At 53.7% G+C, this 18,955-nt stretch overlaps 1 protein-coding gene across 3 annotated transcripts in view; it reads left to right on the top strand.

The window, feature by feature from the left end:
• The window catches only part of NOS1 (nitric oxide synthase 1), a 141,164-nt gene that overhangs the window by 104,259 nt on the left and 17,950 nt on the right, over positions 1–18,955 (top strand). For all 3 annotated transcript variants that reach the window (XM_065568303.1, XM_024108100.3, XM_065568304.1), the window contains exons 13-20: positions 1,211–1,296; positions 5,289–5,433; positions 5,905–6,009; positions 6,638–6,696; positions 11,102–11,218; positions 13,442–13,616; positions 15,597–15,735; positions 16,930–17,008. In XM_065568303.1, coding sequence (XP_065424375.1) covers positions 1,211–1,296; positions 5,289–5,433; positions 5,905–6,009; positions 6,638–6,696; positions 11,102–11,218; positions 13,442–13,616; positions 15,597–15,735; positions 16,930–17,008 — 905 coding nt within the window. The remainder of the gene's footprint in view (positions 1–1,210; positions 1,297–5,288; positions 5,434–5,904; positions 6,010–6,637; positions 6,697–11,101; positions 11,219–13,441; positions 13,617–15,596; positions 15,736–16,929; positions 17,009–18,955) is intronic.

Raw genomic sequence — 18,955 nt, 5'->3', positions numbered from 1 at the left:
CCAGAGCCTGGAGAATCATCACGGTCCTATCTTGCATCCTTCATCCCAGGGGAACCTAGCAGAGCACTTTCTGGAGCTCATCAGCCCTGTTCCTCAATCAGCCGTGGGGGGCTGCTGTTGGCCCATGCCAGTCACCCCTTCCCTTCCTCCGCCATCTAGCAAACTTGAGCGAGCTGCTCCTGCCAGCTTGGGGATGGAAAATCTGACTCTGGTCTCCTGCCTGGCCGTGCAGCGCGTGAGCACTAGGCCATAATGTTAGCAACAGAGCACGTAGCCCTTCAAAGAATGGGACAAGGGACCCTGACAAACATACCTTCATTCGCCGAATGTCTATGCTCCTGCCGCTTTCGTTCAGTCTGGCCATTAGTCTAGATCCCATAAGGAATAACCAGGAAAGGGAATCACTTGTTCATCTGTGTTATCCATCTCCCATGAACCCAGAGCATTCCCAGCTCTGACTGTATCCTCAGGGATTGTGCAGCCGCTGATCCTCTTTCCTAGCCTCCACCCCTTCTTGAGGCCCTATGGTTAAGTGGAGGGATGCAGTCCTGCATCTCCCTGCTCATTAGCTGTCAATGCGCCCTGGGCAGGACCGGCTCCAGGCGCCAGCTTGGCAAGCAGGTGCTTGGGGCGGCCACTCCGGAGAGGGGCGGCAGGTCCAGCTATTCGGTGGCAATTCGGCGGACGGTCCCTCACTCCCACTTGGAGCGAAGGACCTTCTGCCGAATTGCCGCCACAGATCGCGATCGCGGCTTTTTTTGGGGGGGGGGGAGGAGGGCTGCTTGGGGCAGCCAAAACCCTGGAGCCGGCCCTGTCCCTGGGACAGCCCCACTTCCGGGAGACACAAAGGGCATGGTCCTCAGCCATGTTGTTACAAGCCAACAACCTCCTCGCTGCCTTGCAACAGCGTGTTGAAATCCTGGTGCATCCAGTCATACCTCAAAGACATGGGCATCTCTAGAGAGGGTCATTTCCAAGCTTAAATAGCTGGGTTGTGGAGGGTAGGATGGGGTTATAGACCAGGCCCACAAATAAAGACCTATGACGAGGGTCTGAGGCCAGCTGGTCCCTGGCAACCAGGCGTTGTGAATGTATCTAAACAGGCTGTCTTTACAAACGAATGCAATTCCATTGCCGGGCCCCACAGACCTGGCCCTTGTTGAATAACAAAGCTCTGTCCTGCAGCTGATGACCATCTTTTTCCTCCTAGCCTGACCCTTGGAACACGCACATCTGGAAAGGGGTCAATGGGACTCCCACCAAAAAGAGAGCCATCGGTTTTAAAAAGCTGGCCAAGTAAGTACCCGGGAGCAGCTATCCCCACACACTCAGAGCCAGAGCTCCGAGATGCAGCACACGGACCGTTTACTGTTCAGGTTCTGTGTGGTGGGGCTGCCGTGTGCTCCTTGAATTACTGCTGCGTGGTCAGCTCCTCGCCCACCAGGATTCCCCCAGTGTCTTTTGAAGGCCTCTCCTTTTGCCATGTCATCTGGTGTGGCACAGGAGAGAGGTGCCCGGAGAGGTGGGCAGCATTTGGGGCCTGCCACTGGAGCAGTAAATGGGAGGGTGAAGGTATAAAATAGCTAAAAATCCTCATTGGGTCTCTTCCCACAAATCAGTTCATTCTCCAGCAATGTCTCTCTGGTTGTTCCAGCACTTGGAGAGAGACTTCAGACGGCTCCTCTTCCTTCCTCTCTCTGGGGGGCCTGATTCTCCTTCCTTCTCCCCCTATGAGAATGATGTAACTCCATTGCTGTTACTCCCAATTAGCGCTGGTATAAGTGAGAGGAAACTCGTGCCACGGAATCCTCTTCTTTGCTATTTGGGATACTTCCGCCGATCGCTCCCCTGCAGCTCGTGGGGACCAAACCCATTGTGGGTGTGAAAGGAGAATGGCATGGGGAGCCTTTGTACATATGGACCTAAGAGACGGGCTCAAACCAGGATCCTGGATCTGGACAGCCTTGGACATTTTGGAATAAAACCTGGGTCCATATGTCATAGCTAGTCCCCATCCCTTCCCTGGGCAGAACAAGCCCCCTAGAGATGGATACCCCAGGATGCTGACCAAGGATCTGCCCAATTGAGCTGAGCAACTTTGGACAACCTTGATATTTTATTCCTGGTCTGGAAGCCTCCCCACCATGGGGGTGGGGTTGGGGAAGGTGTCCCAACAGGGGAGGCAGAGTGGCCTAGTGGAGAAAGCACTGGACTAGGATTCAGGAGATTTGTGTTCTATTTCTGGATCTACTCCTGGCCTGCTGGGTCACCTTGGGCAAGCCACGTCATGCCTCTGTGCCTCAGTTTCCCCATCTATAAAATGGGGGAGGAGAATACTGACCTCCTTTGTGAAGTGCTTTGAGATCTACTGATGAAAAAGCACTATATAAGAGCTAGGTGATATTATTATTAGCCAGTAACATGCATGGTATGTCACAGACAACCTGACCATGGTCAATGGTGCTACACAATCATCTAGACACTGCTAAGTCTGTGTCCCTGTTGTTGTGACTCTGTTCTCATCCGATATCCCCCATCTTTTCCATTAAGTTAGTTTCCATGGTGCGTCCATGAAGCCACCGTACCAATTATACGTTCTTGGGGCCAGTGCCTGGCGCATGGGTTTCAGCAGGAGTCTGAGGGAGGTAGAGGATTCGAAAAGATGAAGTGAGCTATTGAGTTAGAAGAGGACACAATGGCTGTTAATTATAGCTGCTCGGTGTGTGAGTACGTAATTGATAAACAGCTTTATAAAAATGTGAACTTGGCAGGTAGGATTTTTAAATAATGTCCCCTCCATTGTTCTTGGTGTGTAGGTGGTTTTAATTTTTTTTGTACGTTTACCATTAATTCTGCCTGGCTCTGAGCTAATCTGCTTTTTGGCTGCTCCCGCGCACAAGATGGGAACGGCTGAGCGAGCAAAACATTCCTGACCAGGTGGGGTTTCGTTACAAGAGGATTTAGGCACTGTCCAGAACTGGTTGCAAAGGAGCCAGACAGTTCCTCTCTCAGCTTCCTCCTGGACCTGTCTGTACTTTTGCTAAGATCTGATCAGTGCCAGGGCCGGGGGAGGCCAGTGGCATCTGAAATGAGTGGGTGAAATTGACATGGAAGGGTGAATTCAGGAGCCGTGTTATAGCAGCAGGTAACAACCATAATGAATCAGACTGAAAGCAGGATAGGAACTGCCCAGAGGCAAGTACCTTGAGACCATGTTGCGGGGGGGCAAAGAAATCCAGTTCAGGCTTTTCCTTTCCCCCCCACGTTCCAAAAAATCTCCTCTGTGTGAAACTGGGCAGGTGTTGCTAGTGGACACCTTTCACCTGTAACCACATGGGCGGGGCGGGGGGGAGAGGGGGTTGGGCTTCCCTAATGGATTCTCATTGACGAGCCTCTGCCTCGTGCTTCCAACGTCGCTGCAGCTGGCATCCCCATCGATGTACTGTACGTCTGTTCTGATGAGGGCACTAGAATCTCACCGGGCTGCTGGAACAGGGCTGACGCTTATCAGACTGCACGTTGTGTTCCAACTGGGGCAAACGTGGCTTTTTCAAGCCACCTCTCACCTGTCAACAAACTAAATCAAGCTGCCACGATTTCCGTGGCATCTCCGTAACGAGATGCCGTGGCTGATTCTGCCTGGTGTGCTGCAAGGGACACTGGCTGGATCGGCGCCCACGCTCTAGCCTGCCATTTTAATGGCTCCATTTCCAAACTTGGCGTGACTTCAACATTTTCTCTTTTTTCTGAATATTTTTGAAAGCAGGACTCCAGTCCCTGCATCCCAGCTCTTACGAGTGACTCTACAATAAGAAACGAGCATGTACAGCGTTGTATTCATGGCCTTACAGTACAATAAGAAATCTGTCTCTGCTAGACTTTTTTCGCCCCGAATTTTCCACGGTTGCTACCACCAGTGGTGCTGAACCAGCACTGGGAGAGGCAGAAGCACTCGTGTAGACAGTGCTGATGGCCACTGATGCGAAGGTGCCGTGTCATGTTGGGTGTGTCTACACGGGAGGTGGAAGGTGTCGTTTCTGGCTTGGGAAGACATACACGTGCTAGCGTTGATCAAGCTAACCTGCTAAAACCGGAGAGTAGTCACGGCAGTGCAAGCGGCAGGCGGGACTAGTCACCCAAATACGTGCGTGCTGTCTCGGACGGGATTGTACTCCAGATGCCCGGCCCCTCCCGCTAGAGGCACCACTACAGCTACACTGCTATTTTTAGCATGCTAGCTCAATCCGAGCTAGTGCAGTCTGTCTACTCCAGCTGGAAATGACACCTCCAGCTCCGGTGTAGACGTACCCGTGGAGCTGCTCTGAGCTGGGTTAGAGGACACAGGGCGTGACACGCTAGTGGGCCCCGTCTACACTAGTGCTAGAGCTGGTGGAGATGAACCAATAGTAGTAATGGTGGAAAATTCTGGGGCAAAAGGGGTTTTTATGTAGACAAGGCTAATGGGTGCATCTGCTCAAGGAAATCGATTCCAGCTGCAGGAGACGAAAGGCAGGTGGTTAGAGCCCCTGTCCTGCAGCCATTTAAAGGGGAGTAAGTTGGCTCCTGGGGGTGATCCCCATGGGACTGTTCCTACTAGTCAAGTTATGCCCATAGGTGCTGTCCGCACTGGGACATGACGGTGAGAAAAATGCAGGGCTTTAAGTGAACAAACACCCTGGCTGATTGGGGAGAGGTGCAGGTGCAGCGGGGGCCAGGGGTAAGTCCTGGGCCCTGCGCACAGGGAAGGAAGTGTGTGTTTTTTCTTATTCAAACAAACTCAAAAGCCTTGTTGACGCCCCTGTTATGGAAAACAAAGAAAACAGCCCTTTCCCAGCTGCTGTCTCGGCATGCATGAGTGCAAGAGATAAATCATTCTCTGGAGGTCTGAGACCCGAGAACATCAGACCGCAAGCTGGCAGGCTTCCCTTAAAGCCAGCAGTATGTGGGTGTGTTTCCATAGGGAGCGGGGGACTGGTTCCCACTGCCTTGAGCCCTGGGCAGTTACTCACAGCTGTGCAGAGGCTGCCTCTCCAACCAGGGAGGGGCCTCCAGCCGCCACCGTTGGCTGTAAATCATGGCTGAGTGAGGGCAGTGGCTGTTTAAAACAATTCCTCTTACTTTTCCCCAGACTCTAGAACTCTCAACCCACGGTTGTGAACTAATAACCCCCCTGTGATCACACAGCCGTGCTTGAAATCCAGGCGAGAGAGAGAGAGAGAGATGGGGGGAATTGCAGACTGGGCTTCTCATGTCCGAGGATCTTATCGAGGCTTCTACTTGCTTTCCAGAGCCGTGAAGTTCTCTGCCAAGCTGATGGGGCAGGCAATGGCCAAGAGGGTCAAAGCGACCATCCTCTATGCCACGGAAACGGGGAAGTCCCAGGTCTATGCAAAAACCTTATGTGAAATCTTCAAGCACGCTTTCGATGCCAAGGTAGTGTACCAGCTCTCTGCCCATGGAGAACAGTGCATGGGGCTGTATGGCTTACGTACACCGGGCCCAATGCAGCGAGCTGCTGGGCACCCTAAACTCCCGGGGACTTTCCTAGGAATTGCAGGCCCTCAGCACCTTGCAGGATTGGGCCCTGGGACCGGTTAAGAGACAGAGGCCCGGAGGCAAACGAAGCTGCCTTCAATTTGAACACATTTGGAGAGGCCTTGTGGCCCAGTTTTGCCCTCGGTTACCCATTTAGCCCCATGGAAGTCCCCAAGGAGAGCAGAATTTGTCTCTCCTTTAAGTCTCTGGGCCTCCTCCCTTAGCGTCAAGTTCTCTGCCAAAGTCTCAGGCCGAGCTCTCCGCCGGTAGAACCGCACTCAAGTCAGCGGAGAGCCTGGCCACAGCCAACTGACCGGCAGCAAGTCTCCCTGTGCGAGGGGCCATCACCAGCATCTCTGTCTGTCTCAGGTGATGTCCATGGATGAGTACGACATAGTCCACCTGGAACATGAAACCCTCGTCCTGGTGGTCACGAGCACCTTCGGCAACGGAGACCCACCGGAGAATGGGGAGGTAGGAAAGGGTTAAGAACCGTCCCAGTGCCGCACGTGGCAGTAATGGTGGGGGAGGAGGAGCGGCACCCACTTCTAGGCCCATTCATTACGGAGAGGGGGGAGCATGGGGCACTGGTCAAAGCACATGGCTGGGCATCACGAGACCTGGGTTCTTTCCCAAACCTGCCCCCCACTTGCTGCGAGACCTTAAGTTTGCCTTAGTTTCCCCATCTGTAGAATGGGAGAACATCTGCCTCGCCCCCAGGGAGGCTGTGAGGTTTAATTAATTAAAAGTCTGCTCTAGATCCCATCAAAGTCAGTGGAAGGACTCCCATAGATTTCAGGGGGTTGGACCAGGCCCTCAATGCTTAGAGACCCTCTGATGTATGGCACTACGCAAGGGAAAATGATGATTAACCTGCGGATGTGCTTGGTGCTGTATGAGCCCTCAAGGCCCCGGTCCTGGCCCCGGTCCTGGCCCCGGCGGGCTTACAGAGCAATAGCTGAGTTCAGTCCCAGCGCATGGTGCAGATGACCCACTGGTGAAAGCAGGTGGGGGCCTCTGGAGCGTGACGGAGCAGCCACTTACCTTCGGGGTCGTGTACGATGGCCGGCGGAAGTGACGACCTTGCTGTTTCTCTCTCTAGAAATTCGGCTGTGCGATGATGGAAATGAGGAATCCCAACTCTCACCTGGAAGAGAGGAAGTAAGAGACTCAGACAAGAGCCCCGCATCCCTTCCACCCCAGCAGAGCTGGCCCGTCCCTGGGGAACCAGGCACCACCTCCCTCCCTTGGGTTAGCTGGCCTCTGTCCCAACTGAGGCTGCAAGTTTATGGCCTGGGGAGGGACTCGCAGGTACTCAGGCAGTCGGTCCAATGCTCTGGGTAGCACTGGCCTGTCCCCTCTGGACCAGGCTGAGGTCACAGGTGAAACAAACCTTGGCAATTTCACTCCATTCCACTGCCTGGTGGATGTTTGTCCATCCAGAACTGGCCTCAGGGTCTGTAGGGACTCAAGTAAGAGATCGGGTCAGGTGGGCTCTGCTGAGGGAGGGGAATGGGGGTGGAATTGGGCCTGGCATGTCCTGTGCTTTGCTAGATGAGGGGGAGAACCAGGTCAGGAGCTGCCCTGTGGTCCTCCCAGAAGAACAGGACCCTGGGCAGTTGCTTGTACGTTAAGCTGATCCAGAATTCCAGTGTTTGGAGGGTTGCAGTGCAGGCCTGGCTCTAGGGGAACGAGTCTATATACCTTCCCTGGCATTAAATCCCCTTGCATGTCATCCCCTTTCCCCCCTCCAGCAAGACACTGGGTCCAGCCCAGCAGATGTTCCTGGCCTGGTAAGAGATGGGGCCGGGAGAGGGATACCATTCCTTTTGGTTTGTTTGCCACGGGAGCGAAGCCGGTCACCCCGGCAGAAACACATGCCTCTGGCCTGGGCAGGAGAGCACTTGTAGGGAGAACCAAGCACGCTGGAGCAAGAGCAAGGATGGTCCATTGGGGAGGGTGCTGGCCTGGGGCTCAAAAGATGCATATTCAGTTCCTTGCTCTGCCACAGACATCCCGTGTGGCCTTGAGCAAGTCACTTAGGGTCCGTCTCCACGGCAAACAAAACAGGACATGGCAGCAAGTCTCAGAGCCTCTGTCAGCTGAGTCAGGCTCGCGCAGCAGGGCTCAAAATAGCAGTGTAGATGTTTGGCTGTGCCTGGAGCCTGGGCTCTGGACCCCGGGGAGGGGGAAGGGTCCCAGAGCCAGGCTCCATGCGGAGCCAAATGTCTGCACTGCTAGTTTGAGCCCCACAACCCAAGTGGCTCGAGCCGAAAAACTGCTGCGAGGTTGTTCTGGTGTTTAGCCGTACCCGCTGTCTGCCTGGCTGAGGAGGAGAGAGAACCGTGAGGTGCTCAGATCCTTTGGCAGGGAGGACTCAAGGCAGACGCCTGTGGCCGCAAGACTGAATGCAGAGCCCAGAGACTGTCAACTAAAGATGGGCCCGCCCCAAACCCAGGATCCAGCTGCTCCGGGGGTTCTGAATCTGGATCCAGACTTGGCAGTTGTGCCTTTCTCTAATAGCGACTGTAGCAGGGAGTTACCTGGTCTGGCATCAGGCCTGTCTGCTGCCTCAGTTTCCTCCCTCGGAGCATTCATCCTCAGCCTCAGAGGCTGCTCTCATGCAGGAGCCTTCAATGCACTGCAGCCCTGAGGTCGCTCAGTCCTCGGGCTTAGCCAGAGTTCTCTCTTGCTGGGGCAAAGCCGGACCTCTAAGGGCCCCTCTGTCCTTTTCAAGAGTCTTTAGCCCTTTACTGGGCTCGGCTCCAGCCCTCTTGGGCTCCTACCAGTCCGTCCCTTCTTCCCCTTGTTAACCGCCGATGGTTGCAGCCACGCATGGGTTGGCAGCTTGGGGGCACCCATGCCCACCCTCTATTACAGGTCCATGCCATAACCCAAACTGCCCTGTCTTCCCTGCACTCGCCTCTTCCTGCTTGATCTCCCAGGTCTGCTGTCCTTGGAATCTTTCTCCTGACTAGTCACCGGCTGCCCTTATATCTCACAGCAGGCCTGGGTCTTAGTCACACGTGACCCCTGCACTCTCATTCCCTTTGCCAGGGAAGGTGGGCTAACCTTTTAAAGGGCCAGCTCACCCTGTGACCGTACCATACAGATAAACACCACGAACGCCGAAATGGAGCCAAAACTGGGCTCACAGCTGGCCTTTGCACGGACCGCTTTTCGTAGCATGGACCACATCGTCACAGAGTCTCATGGCCCTCTCCCCTCCCATTCGTCTCATGGCCCTCTCCCCTGCTAGCGATACCGGGATATCATCCCTGAGGCAACCCCAGCAATCGCTTACATGGAAAAGGACAAGAAACTATGGCGTGTATTTTAGCTTCTTTTGATGCAAATTAGCTACTGCAAATGAAGAGGAGACAGCACTCTGCAACCAGCCACGTGTCTGTGGACCAACAGCAAGTGCCCCATGAACTACTGGTGATCCACGAACCACAGACGTGTAGCTATGCTTTGAACATACAGTAGTAGTTAAATCAAATTATCACTAGGTGGCAATGTTTCACAGATTTCTCTTCTTCCAGGCAGATCTATATCTGCATTGCCAACCCTAAACATTGGGATTATTTAAAAATAGTAAATGTCTCGTTCTTTTTATTTGCCCGTAAGCCTTGAAGGATCACATTTTTTAGCTCTTCTCTGCAACCAGAAGGGCTAATAACTTTCTTTAAAATGCTGAGATTCTCACATGACTCCAGATGCTGGGGCTTCAAGGAAGACCCCGAATATAGTGAAACTCACCGTAAAATCGCTTTAGGTAGGCTGAAACGCCTGGGGATGTTAGAGGGGCTGGCTGCAGTTTATTGCAGTGTTGTGCAAAAACACCTCTAAGGCGCACGAGTGCTGTGGTCAAGCTAAGGTTGTGTCCTTCCTTTAAGGACGTCTAGCTTGGGGTTAGAGCAGAGGACTGGGAGCCAGTTTTCTGGCATCTGTTACTGGCTCTGCTACTGAAGTAAGATGAGACTTGGGCAAGTCACTTAACATCTGCCAGAGTTAGTTAAACATTTGTAAAAAGCTTTGAGATCCAGGCTGCTGCAGAATGGCGACGTGTTAAACATGTATTGGTTATTATTATTATTTTAGGGGTGACGTACAGCATATTCCACTTAATTGAGACATCCGCTCCCTGTGAACTCTCTTGAATGAACATAATGAGGATAGTGAATGGTAATATCTGCTGCTTAGTCAGGACAGAATTAGCATCCGGCCGGTGATAAGTGGGTTTTAATCCGATGTTAAAGAGGTCGGAAAGTCTTGGCTCTAGTCTCTTCCTTCAGAAGTGCAGCAGATAACACGCTTGTGCAGAGCAGTAATGTTAGTTATTTGCACACTGATTGTGGTAGTGTTGCAGCCCCAAAGTGGCCTACCTGCTATGCGGATATGTGATGTGACAGATCCCTACAGGGCTCGCAATCTGAAAACCCATTACGGTTTTAATGGCCTCTTCCCTAATGGGGACAGCTGATGGAACAGGACAATAGGCCACCCCCAGAGGTGCCGCCGGGAAAAGGATTCCGCTGTGGTGATCATGTGTGTCGCCTCCACGGCGGACGCTTGCAATACACCGTGTTCCGGGGTATCCTGGAAGGAGATTGTAGTTGAGCTGTGAGGTGGGCAGCAATATAGAATTCACGTGTCTGAGCTCGGCACTGGCTGATGCAGTCCCTTCCAAGAACAATCTGAGCTGTTGGCCACTGTCTTTAAGGGCCTGCACAGCCTGGAGTCTGACTATATGACAGACAGTCTCAGTCCTCCATGTCCCACAAAGAGCTCTGAGGACGGTCTTGCTGTTCGCATGGACCTCTCCAGTACCCGTGGCTGGAGTTTCTCAGTACAGGACACTCCCCACTTGACCGCTCTCTCTCTGGGGGAAGCCACCAGAACCCAGGGACAGTGACCTTCCGATCAGGAGGTAGAGAGCACTTGTTTATGTGCTAAGGTCACCATTTCTGAACCTGAGTGTCTAATGGCACTGGATTCTCAATGGGGCCTAAATCCCTGAGGCGCCGTTGGAAATCCAACCCCAAAAGCCATATTTAGGGGCCTACATTCATAAGGATCTGTGCTTGCTGGAGGGGAATGGAAATACCTATAAAAACCCCAACCCAACCTTCCAGCGAGTCATGGACCTGCCGCTGGAAGCCAGGTCATGTAAAACCCTTGCCGGCTACACAGCTGAGTAAGGCTTGGGTGCAGGGCTCTGCTTCCCCCACCACAGCCGATGCCATGAACTGGGGACCTCCGGAATGTGCGAGTCTCTGCAGCTTGAGCCAGGCTGGCTAGTCAGGGCTTGTCACAGACTCGCTTCCTCTGTGCATCGGGAGGCATGGAACATACACTGAGCTCCCTGCTCTGCTGTCGGCATCACTAACCGCCTCCCCGGGGGCAGGCAACAGCAGAGCCCTGAACTCAGGCCCTGGCTGGTGAGGGCTGCCCAAGCTGCGCCCCAGTTCCCAGCACTCGCCTGCCCGTCCTACCGCTGGCCCGGGAGCAGGCGTAGCGGTGCCGCGGCTGCCGTAACGCTTGCTGTCGTTGCGGCTTGCAGGAGCTACAAGGTCCGTTTTAACAGCGTCTCCTCTTACTCGGACGCACGGAAGTCTTCGAGCGACGGGCCCGAAGCCAGGGACAACTTTGAGAGCACAGGGCCTCTGGCTAATGTCAGGTGAGCAGGATGGAGAGGGAGGTTGCTGCTAGCTTCCTGAGGGCTCAGCCTGTCTCCAGCAGGCAAGGAGAGAGAAGGACACTGCAGCTGCTGCAAAGGGCCCAGTACCCCATGTTGTGGGGCCTGCCTGCTCTGTAGGGCACTCCCTGCCTCAGTTTCCCTTCTCTCTGGGCCCCTTAAGAATTCCACAGAGTCCAAAAGGGTGTAAGACGCAGTCCCCCTGCTGGGTTCTGCTTTATTAAATCCCCAAATAAACTTGAAATAAAGTCTCTCCCTTGGGCTCAGGCGTCGCAGAGCCACCGACGCTGCCCTCCTCTTCCGAGCTGTGGGCTCTGGGAGCTCCTCACTCTGGGAGCCCCTCCCTGGAACTGAGCCCTGATGGCTTTTATCTGGCTCGGGTGTTCGTTGTTCAGTTAACTACCTAGATGGGTTCCTTCCCCTTAACTTAGCTGGCCGGGGTAGCTTGGACCAGGGTCCCATTACGGGGACCGGCAACCCCATGACACCTGCCAAGCGGTCCTGCAGTGCCTCAGAAGTGGTGAGCACAAACCTCCGGGCAGTCTGAGAACCAGGGCCCAAGCCCCAAATTGGTTGTGAGTTCTGTACTTCGATTTCACCAACCAACCACCAAGTGTGAACTCCTCAAGCACCGTAACAGCCTCGCCATGCAGTCCCAGACTGTCCCCTTGGGTACTTCGAATCCTCTGTCTTACCACCCAGCTAAGCCTGCCTCTGTGATTGTCTCACACCAACCAGCACAGCGCTAGTCAGGTTACGCCCAGTCCCAAAGGACCAGTCACTTACACCAGGTCAATTGCACCTTAGATCTCACACCAAAGACAACACATGAGGCCAACCCTCTCATAAACGGTCTAAAGATTTATTAGATAGGAAACAAGAGAGTTCTGTACAAGGTTAAAGCAGGTAAACACACACCCAAATGAGTTCAAGCTTAACTTTCAAAAAGTTACAGAAATTTCTATAAGAAGCAAGCTCTATGGGTCCTCTAGGGCTAACCCAGGCTAAGCACTGGGGATCTTTTAATTATGCCTAGTAATCCTTGCCCCCCAGAGCCCAAGCAGCATAAAGAGAGAGGTCCTCCTTGTTGGGGCTTTTTATTCCCTTTCCCTCTTGCGCTTTGAGCTGCAGACCCAACTGATGGGAGGAAATCACTGTCATAAAGGGGGGGAGGAGAACAATCAGTGTTCCACAGTAGTCTGGTGTTGATGGGCCTGGCTTGTTGGCCAGGACGTAACAGCTTCTGTTGGAGATCAGCACTTCACACTAGTTCCTGTCTCTTTCCTGTCTGGGGGTTTGCAGTTACAGAGGCACACAATGCAGAACGCTCAACTATTACCTTAGAACATGGGCTACAGCTGTTACAAGTGAGATTAATGCCGGCAGCAACTCCCCAGCATTCCATAACGTCTAAACACATTCTTCTAGTTCTGACACCCGCTTTAGCAATAGTACCGCCCCGGGGAGCCAGACTGGCTCCAGAGCTGTATTTGTCAGTGTTCAGTGGAGGCATGGGGACCTGGGCATGAGCTCGCACCTGGTCTGCCAGCGCCACAACCCCCGGTAGCAAAGATCTCCTCTAAGCAGCTGTGCAACAGGTAAATAACCACCAGCTCCCTGAGCTAGCCTGACTCCATGTCTCTGTTATATTCACCCCCTTCTCCTGACTGACTTGGTCAGTGCACCCTGACCTCTGGGGTCCCTGGGAGACCAGTCACAAGGCATCACCCCAGACCCGCTAAGACTAACAGCTGTGACTCTCTGTGCTTGGTTCATCTACATCCCATAGCCGTGTCCACCCTGGCTCAGTGATCTCCAGCCGCTCCCGCCTGGCACCTTGCTAGCCAGATCCCACCAGTCCCTGCCAGGCAAAGCCAGCCGTGCCCCTGCTGCCCTGGCATGGCCTGGCAATGCCTGTGGTGGTTGATGCACCCGTGGCTGTTTCCTCCCAGAACTGGTGAGGCAAAGTTGCCTCTGTAGGGATTCCTCCCTTGGTTTCAGACAGGGGAAGGCTGAGCCCTGATGCCCTGGTTTGGGAGGCCCCGAGGGCTGCAGAGGGGTTTCAGTGCCTCTCTTTTTTGCTAGTGCTGCAGGGCCCGCAGGCCGGGCAATGGCATGTGGGTGCGAGCTGGGAGACGCTGCCCGCTCTGCCTCCTGTCTCTGCTGTCGTCCTCGGGTAGCTGCAACTTTCTGGTCTTCTTGCAGGTTCTCGGTGTTCGGCCTAGGATCGCGTGCCTACCCCCACTTCTGCGCCTTTGCCCGCGCCGTCGACACCCTGCTGGAGGAGCTGGGAGGGGAGCGCATCCTCCGCATGGGGGAGGGGGATGAGCTCTGTGGCCAGGAAGAGTCTTTCAGGACGTGGGCCAAAAAGGTTTTCAAGGTAGTCTGCTTCCTTCGTCCTTGGGAAGGGGGGGCGGGGAGATTCAGAAGGGGGCGGGGGGAAAGAGCCTGGGAAGCTGCCATTGGGCAAAGCTGCTTTCAGTTAAAGTCGGGCCTGAGCTCGCCCCCTGGGTCCCCAGCACCCTGGCACATTGCAAGTCCCTTGGAGTTCACAGCTTTAGCCGTCCCTGCTCTTTGTGAGGGTCCTGCAGCAAAGCAAAGAATCAGAGACCTGGCTCCTCAGGCCTCCTGCCTGTGCACCGCAGCCCCCGGGGGCCTAGACGGTGCGTGGGGACCAAGCTGGTTCGGGTGGCACAGGGGGCAGTTAGGAGCCCCGCTAGAGACCTAGAGCAGAGCTCAGGGTAATGCGGCGCCTTCTCACCGGGCTGGGGTGTCTTTGAGGGTTTGGAGGAGGTATCTAAGTGCATTCTGGGAGGTGGGCTCTAGCTTTGGGTCTGGATCGTGAGCCGCCCAGTATCCGGTGTTTGGACCCCGGGTTTTGGTTCGGCCAATGTATAAGGAGAGGAGCCCTTGGCCAAATTGGGGTGTGAATCCAGTATTGCCAGCGCCACGTGTTCAAAAATCACGTCAGGCAAAAACAAATTGGAGACCAAGTTAACAATAGATTCATAGATTCTAGGACTGGAAGGGACCTCGAGAGGTCATCGAGTCCAGTCCCCTGCCCGCATGGCAGGACCAAATACTGTCTAGACCATCCCTGATAGACATATATCTAACCTGCTCTTAAATATCTCCAGAGATGGAGATTCCACAACCTCCCTAGGCAATTTATTCCAGTGTTTAACCACCCTGACAGTTAGGAACTTTTTCCTAATGTCCAACCTAGACCTCCCTTGCTGCAGTTTAAGCCCATTGCTTCTTGTTCTATCCTAAGGGTACATCTACACTACAGGGGGGGAGTCGATTTAAGATACGCAAATTCAGCTACGTGAATAGCGTAGCTGAATTCGACGTATCGCAGCCGACTTACCCCGCTGTGAGGACGGCGGCAAAATCGACCTCTGCGGCTTCCCGTCGACGGCGCTTACTCCTACCTCCGCCAGTGGAGTAAGAGCGTCGATTCAGGGATCGATTGTCGCGTCCCAACGGGACGCGATAAATCGATCCCCAAGAGGTCGATTTCTACCCTCCGATTCAGGCGGGTAGTGTAGACCGAGCCTTAGAGGCTAAGGTGAACAAGTTTTCTCCCTCCTCCTTATGACACCCTTTTAGATACCTGAAAACTGCTATCATATCCCCTCTCAGTCTTCTCTTTTCCAAACTAAATAAATAGTCACTGTTGAGTTCCATTTACTGGCCTTCTGGTTCTTGAGCCATTAGTGGTCATGGCTTTAAGCTTTCTTCCACACCATGAGGACTAGACATTTACTCCTTTTATTTTTAAGGAAAGTTGATAGTCTCTTGTAATAACCTGACTCCAGGAGCTGGGGCATTAAAGAGAAACCTCAGATACCATGTGAATCGTGGTCCAATCACGAGAGCTGGCGAAAGAACCTGGGTGTGGAATCTGGACACCTTCAAACTCTGGAGGTGGTGGGAACCAAGGCTATGCTCTGGCCTATTATAAAAAGAAGGGGCCATTTCAGATTCCAAACACCCCAAACTCTGGGGCGATCAGAACTGGGCTTCTGGTTTAAGCCCATGTGCAACTGAGGAGGGCGAGATCTAGGGACTATCCCCTGTGTTTGTGGGTCAGGGGAGAGGGGGTGATGCTGACACGAACAGGAGATGTGCCCATGCACCACTGGCAGAACATCCCCCTGAGATGGGCGGGGGAAGCTCGCAGAGCCTCCAGGCATGGTGCTACACCCTAGCCAGCGCCGTCCCGCCCTCCCTTCGGTAATCATGTGGGTGAGAGGGGTGTTGGCCGAGAGCAGGCGCTGGCACCTCCTAGGAGCCAGGCTGGGCTGAAGGCCTGGCTGAGCTGGGGGGTCCCCTGACAGCCTGGTGTGTGCTGCAGGCAGCGTGCGACGTGTTCTGTGTGGGAGACGACGTGAACATTGAGAAGGCCAACAACTCCCTCATCAGCAACGACCGGAGCTGGAAGAGGAGCAAGTTCCGCCTGACCTACGTGGCTGAGGCCCCCGAGCTCACGCAAGGTACGGCCGCTTGGTCACCAGGGGGCTTTGAGCATGGGGCAGACCCTGGGGCAGATTACAATCCTTGGGGCCAGTGGTGGGCTTACCTGGGGGAAGGGTGCAGGGCACCCTGGACATAGATCTGCTGAGACCCTCTCTCTGGGTATTCGACTCTCTCTTGTCCATATCTCACCCTCCCTCAGATGTGCCCTGTCCCTGCTCCCTCCATTCTCTCCCTCCTGCCCTCTCACCTCCCTCCCTCTGGTTCCTTTCTCCTGCTCTCTTTTCTTCCCATATCCTTCACCCGATGTCCAACCCTATCGCTGGATAGAAAACTCCCCCTTGTCCCTGCCCCTCCGGTCCCCATTCAACTTCAAGCCCCTCCCCTCCCCCCCCCCCCCCCCCCCGAATGGCTCATTGTGGCCTGGGAGGAGAATTCCACTGAAGTTCTGTCTGGTTTTGCCTCTTCACCACCCACTCCAGCCACAGTCAGGGTGGGAAGCCCACGCTCGGCTGGAGGAAGGGGCTGGAGACAGGCAGCTGCCGGCCTCTCAAGCTGGCGGAGGGCCTGTGCCAGGGCAGTGGTAGGCTAGGGCAGCGCTGAATCCGGCCTGCCTGCTGCTCCCTCCTCTTGCAGAGCAGACGCACTCATTGCTGAGAGGAAGCGGAAGAAGTGGAAATTCAGGAGTGCTCTATGCCAAACTCTCCCTCCCATGGTGTAGCCCAGGGTGGGGCCCGGTGGGGCCCACCCACTAAAACACAGCATAAAACACAGCACCAAAGAGCGGCTCCCGCAGCTGGTAAACGCAGCGCTGCCTCGGCTCCTCCTGAATTCAGATGCCCAGTTGCCAACCAGATGGCATGTGTTGTGTTAGGAATGAAAGGTGTGTGTATGTGCATGCGGCTGGTGGTGGTGGTTGTTCCTTCATCCCCCTGGTTACCTACCTGCTGAGAGCAGGGAGCTGCTGCAATCATTCGCTCCTTTCACATGGCCCCGAAGGCTCCCTGAACCTTACCAGCAAAGGCCCTGTGGGTCTCCCGTGGGGTGGAGCAGCAGGCCCCAAGCCAGGGCAGCCCTGGAATCACTCGGCTGCTGCATGCCAGACCAGGTTCTGAAATGCTGAATGTGGTGGTGCCCAGACAGACCCTGGGGGCAGCCAGCCTGCCCTCGTCAGTCTCCGCCGCTTTCATCTGATTGGATCGTCTCATCCGCAGGTCTGTACAGTATTCACAAAAAGCGAGTCTATGCCGCCCGGCTTCTCACGCGCCAGAATCTGCAGAGCCCAAAATCCAGGTAGGATTGACAGCCACACATCTCACCCATATACCCGTGAGGCACACACACAGTCTGCCCTGGTGCGTACACATGACACACACACAGCTCTCTCCAACTTCTTAATTCCAAGCATCTTCCGCTCTACTCTGCGCTGGTTAGGCCTCAACTGGAGTATTGTGTCCAGTTCTGGGCACCGCATTTCAAGAAAGATGTGGAGAAATTGGAGAGGGTCCAGAGAAGAGCAACAAGAAGGATTAAAGGTCTTGAGAACATGACCTATGAAGGAAGGCTGAAAGAATTGGGTTTGTTTAGTTTGGAAAAGAGAAGACTGAGAGGGGACGTGATAGCAGTTTTCAGTTATCTAAAAGGGTGTCATAAGGAGGAGGGAGAAAACTTGTTCACCTTGGCCTCTAAGGATAGAATCATAGAATCATAGAATATCAGAGTTGGAAGGGACCTCAAGAGGTCATCTAGTCCAACCCCCTGCTCAAAGCAGGACCAATTCCCAGCTAAATCATCCCAGCCAGGGCTTTGTCAAGCCGGGCCTTAAAAACCTCCAAGGAAGGAGACTCCACCACCTCCCTAGGTAACGCATTCCAGTGTTTCACCACCCTCCTAGTGAAATAGTTTTTCCTGATATCCAACCTGGACCTCCCCCACTGCAACTTGAGACCATTGCTCCTTGTTCTGTCATCTGCCACCACTGAGAACAGCCGAGCTCCATCCTCTTTGGAACCCCCCTTCAGGTAGTTGAAGGCTGCTATCAAATCCCCCCTCATTCTTCTCTTCTGGAGACTAAACAATCCCAGTTCCCTCAGCCTCTCCTCATAAGTCATGTGCTCCAGACCCCTAATCATTTTTGTTGCCCTCCTCTGGACTCTTTCCAATTTTTCCACATCCTTCTTGTAGTGTGGGGCCCAAGAAGAACAAGAAGCAATGAGCTTCAACTGCAGCAAGGGAGGTTTAGGTTGGACATTAGGAAAAAGTTCCTGTCAGAGTGGTTAAACACTGGAATAAATTGCCTAGGGAGGTTGTGGAATCTCCATCATTGGAGATTTTTTAAGAGCAGGTTAGACAAACATCTGTCAGGGATGGTCTAGATAATACTTAGTCCTGCCATGAGTGCAGGAACTTGGACTCAATGACCTCTCGAGGTCCCTTCCAGTCCTAGAATCTATGCATCTATGAATCAATCAACCAGGCCAGGCCTAAAGTGTGCCCTGCGTTACAACATAAGAACGGCCAGACTGGGTCAGACAAAAGGTCCATCCAGCCCAATGTTCTGTCTACCGACAGTGGCCAATGCCAGGTGCCCCAGAGGGAGTGAACCTAACAGGTAATGATCAAGTGATCTCTCTCCTGCCATCCATCTCCACCCTCTGACAAACAAAGGCTAGGGACACCATTCCTTACCCATCCTGGCTAACAGCCATTAATGGACTTAACCTCCATGAATTTATCCAGTTCTCTTTTAAACCCTGTTATAGTCCTAGCCTTCACAACCTCCTCAGGCAAGGAGTTCCACAGGTTGACTGTGCGCTGTGTGAAGAAGAACTTCCTTTTATTTGTTTTAAACCTGCTGCCCTTTAATTTCATTTGGTGGCCCCTAGTTCTCATATTATGGGAACAAGTAAATAACTTTTCCTTATTTGCTTTCTCCACACCACTTATGATTTTATAGACCTCTATCATATCCCCCCTTAGTCTCCTCTTTTCCAAGCTGAAAAGTCCTAGCCTCTTTAATTTTTAATCTACAAACCTTACTTCTAACTTGGTGGTGAATGTTCCCTAGCATCCAATGTATTGAATCCTCTATGGGTATCTCAGGAATGCTCCTGTCCGTGCAGACCATCCCACCGTATCCCCAGCCGTAATGTGTCTGAATATGCTTCACCTTTGCTATATTGGTGGGAGAAGCTGTCGACTTAGTGCTGTCCACACTGGCGGTTAGTTCGGTACGACTGC

The sequence above is a fragment of the Chrysemys picta genome, chromosome 15 (assembly GCF_011386835.1).
Source record: "Chrysemys picta bellii isolate R12L10 chromosome 15, ASM1138683v2, whole genome shotgun sequence".
NCBI classification, from domain to species: Eukaryota; Metazoa; Chordata; order Testudines; family Emydidae; genus Chrysemys; species Chrysemys picta.
Note: the sequence above shows the minus strand (reverse complement) of the source record. Positions and strands in the feature narration are given on the sequence as shown.